The 4,197-nt window shown below is 28.0% G+C and overlaps 1 protein-coding gene across 1 annotated transcript; it reads left to right on the top strand.

The window, feature by feature from the left end:
• Window positions 1–3,738: 3,738 nt before the first annotated feature.
• BO94DRAFT_480481 (uncharacterized protein) lies at window positions 3,739–3,945 on the top strand (the record flags this gene model as incomplete). The annotated part of the gene is made up of 1 exon (XM_025608795.1): window positions 3,739–3,945. A coding segment is annotated over one exon (207 nt), but the record flags the coding sequence as incomplete, so codon positions are not given.
• Window positions 3,946–4,197: the final 252 nt, after the last annotated feature.

The raw sequence follows: 4,197 nt of genomic DNA, 5'->3' as shown, positions 1-4,197 counted from the left end.
TCTTTATAAATCAATTATATTACTAAAGAATATTTATATTATCAAATTATTAAGTTCTTAGATAATTAAATCTGGTAAAATTAATATCCCTCTAGACTTGTATTCATAATATACAGTTACTACTAATACTAAATTAAATAATATCTTTTTATATTATTAAATATATCTTAATACAGGTTATTCATTCAGTATTATTAATACTATCTTTATTAAAAATATATTAAATATGTAAATCTAATCTACAGAGTACTTAGTTAATATTACTAAAATTAGCTTTAGATATTTTTTTACAGAATATACTTTATTCAATATTTATTTTATAATATTAGTAATATCTATATCCACTATTTACAGATATATCAAGATTAAAATCATGACTTACTTAGTTATAGATATGAAACCTAATTTATTTATCAATATAAATATTATAAATTATAAAGATAGTATAACTAATTCTGACTGTTATATTGCAATTATTCCTATATACAAAGATTTTATCTTTATTATATCTTATATATTAAAAACTAATCATACATCACTTATACCTGTTTACTCTAGTTAATATATTATTATATTAAGTTACTCATATGAAAGAATATTTATTAAAATTAAAAACGATCTGCCAGATCAAGATCTAATTTTCAAATCTGTAAACAGTAGTTAAATCTTATGATTAATATACTATACTTATCTTATAAATAGAATTCTTTCTTTTATTAAAATTTCTAATAAAATCTTTAAATTTATTATTATTATCTATTATATCTATTCTAGTAATATCTCTAATTCTGACTTTATTATAAAATACTAAGTTAATGTAAGGATACATATCCCAACAACACTCGCGATAGAACCATATCGCGAGAGATGCCCATGCTGATGTCAGCCCCATCGCAAGCCTTAACGTATTCGGTAAGCGAGCTGCGCATGTAAGCGAGCTGCGCACCTCACGCGTCTTAGCTCCAGTCAAAAACCTCACTCAATTCAACCACCAGCCATGCCTCCAAAAGCGCGTCAAAATGCTAGAAATCAAGCTGAGCAGGAAGGAAGGATTCTATTAGCAATTTCAGCTATTAAGAATAAAGATTGTCCATCTATTTATCAAGCAGCACAATCTTATACTATTCCTGAATCTACCCTATATACAAGGCTCCGTGGAGCAACCTTTCGAGCAGAAACACGCGCCAACTCTCATAAACTGACTCAAAATGAAGAGAAATTACTTATATAATAGATCCTATCATTTATTTAATATGGAGCACCTCCCCGACCGTCTCATGTACAAAAAATAGCTAATATTCTTCTTACTGCACGTGATATTACATCTATTTAATTAGTTGGAGAGAAATGGGTCTATAACTTTATCTAAAGACATGATAAATTAAAGACATGCTTCTCTAGATGATATAACTATCAGCATGCTCAATGTGAAGATCTTAAGATTATTAAGAAGTAGTTTGACTGTGTATAAATCACTATAATGCAGCATGGGATTGTACCTAAAGATATCTATAACTTTAATAAGACTGGCTTTATTATAGGTCTAGTAGCTACTGCTTGAGTAATTACTAGAGCTGACTATTATAGAAAGACACCTCTCATACAGCCAGAAAATCGAGAATAAGTTACTTCTATTAAGTGTATTAGTGTTTCTGGATGGGCTCTTCCACCATGCATTATCTTTAAGAAAAAGATCCATATAGAAAGCTGGTATTAGAGTAATTTACCACATGACTGGAGGATTGAAGTTAGTCTAAATAACTGGATTAGTGATAAATAAGCCTTTACTGACTTCAAAACCTCTTTCTTCCTGCTACTACTGGCCGTATAACTGGAAAATATCGTCTCCTAATTCTTGATGGCCATGGCAGTTATTTAACACCTTAGTTCGACCAGATATACAGTGAGAATAATATTATTCCTATCTGTATGCCTGCTCATTTTTCACATCTACTACAATCTCTGGATATTAGCTGCTTTTCATCATTAAAGCGTGCATATAGACACTTAGTGGAGAAGAGAATACGCCTTGGATTTAATTATATTAATAAGCTTGACTTTCTTAAGACTTTCCCTGAGGCTCGTACAGCAACCTATACTACTAGCAATATCTGCAGTGGTTTTTCTGCTATTAGGCTAGTTCCATATAACCCAGAGCAAGTGCTCAGTCAGTTGAATATTCAACTAAGAACCCCAACACCACCAGGCAGTCAGTCAACTAATTCAGTGCCTAAGACACCCTACACCACCAGACAGCTCGAAAAACAGGTATCTATAGTGAGAAGAAAGCTCTAAAGATGTGTACAAGAGCAGGAAGGCTCCCAAAGCCCTATCTCTTCTTTAGAAGTACGGCTGGACAAGATTATCAAATACAGTGAATTAGCCTTAAATAAGGTAGCTCTTACGTGTCAAGAAATTCGTGATTTACAAGCTGCAAATGAGATACAGCTTTAAAAGAGAAAGAAGTCTACTAAACAACTTACTGCTACAGAGGGTCTTTCTATTCAGGAGGGCCAGAAGCGATTTCAGCAGGAGAATCAGGTCTTTAAAGCTCAAGATACTCTATCTAGAGATCCAGAGCTTTCTACAGTTAGGCCCCGTGTACGCGCTCTGCTGCAGTATTCTAATTGTCATATTCGGGGGTATACTAGGATTAGATGTCCTAATCCATCTAGTAATTAGTTTTATATAGAAATGCAATTGGTTGGTTGGTAAAAAGGTGCTTGAATCTCACCTAGTCATGGAAATCGGGTGGAAGTGCGCAGCTCGCTTACCGAATACGTTAGTTAGCGTGACACGGAAATCACGTGTCCCACAGTCCACTCATATAAGTATCCGCGAGGAGTAGAAACTAAATAGCCAGCGACAACACCTTAAGGAAATACACCCGTATGTTTGGTATATCGCCATACAGAGATATTCTTCACACTACCTCAACCTTTCATCCCTTATAGTTAATATAAATACAGCAAATTTAGCTGCCACCTTTATTTATATATATAATACTAATAACTTTATTACTATATATAAATCTTCTATATTAGATAATCTTTTTAGTAATAAATAAGATACCAGAAATACTACAATTACCTCTCTTGATATTATTATGTATAATAAAGATCTTACTGTTATTCAGTACGTATGCTAACTTATTAAATACTTTAATATATAGATAAATACTAATATTTTTGATATTAATATTACTAATATTCTGAAATATAAATAAATAAAAGTTTCTATAAAAATAAATAGAAATAATATATTCTGAAACTGTATATTTATCATATTAATTAATATAATTAAAAAATTGTTAATAAGATATTCAACTCTCTACATACTTAAAATAAATTAAATTAAATTAAAAGCTATATTATTACTAGATATCCTGTCTGTATTATATAATATAATATTTATATATCCGAAGGCTTTATATTAAAAGACTGTATTATTATTAATTTATGTAATATTAATAAAAAGATAGAATCTGATATCTATCCTATACCCACTATTAATAATATTATTACTTTATTAAAGTACTATCTGTATATCTTGATACTTAATACTTACTAAATATTTTATTAATAATCAGTCTGTAAAGATTATTATTATTATCTTATTATTATTAATTATTATACTTAAGAAATTTTTATTATTATTATTATAAATTTTATTAATTCTGTTCTCTTTATCCAGTATTAAATAAATATTTATTTAAAGAATCTTTATATATTTTATTATATATATATGAATAATATAGTTATTATATTCTATTTATTAAATAAATATATTAACAATCTTGAACAAGTCTTTATTAAGTTAAATAACTTAAATATTAAAGTTATTTTTAAGAAAGCTTACATTACTTTTCCTTTTATCTATCTGTTCAGTTCATATATTAATAAATTATATTTATATCTATCTGAAGACAAACTCTACACTATATAATTATTAAAAATTTTCTAAATGTTAAAGAATCTTAAATATTATATTAGCCTGACCGGCTAATTTTATAATTATATTAATCACTATACTGAAAAGATAAGACTTCTATAATAACAAAAAATAAAAATACTTAAAAATATTTTAAAGAACTCTTCTAGATTATATACTTATAATTATAATAAATATATTACTTTTATTATATATAATAACTCTACAGATACTAAATATCAAGTTTTTAGTTAACTGCAATCAGAT

The sequence above is a fragment of the Aspergillus sclerotioniger genome (assembly GCF_003184525.1).
Source record: "Aspergillus sclerotioniger CBS 115572 chromosome Unknown BO94scaffold_76, whole genome shotgun sequence".
Taxonomy (NCBI): Eukaryota; Fungi; Ascomycota; class Eurotiomycetes; order Eurotiales; family Aspergillaceae; genus Aspergillus; species Aspergillus sclerotioniger.
The sequence above is the reverse complement of the archived record's forward strand: the minus strand, read 5'-3'. Positions and strand labels throughout refer to the sequence as shown.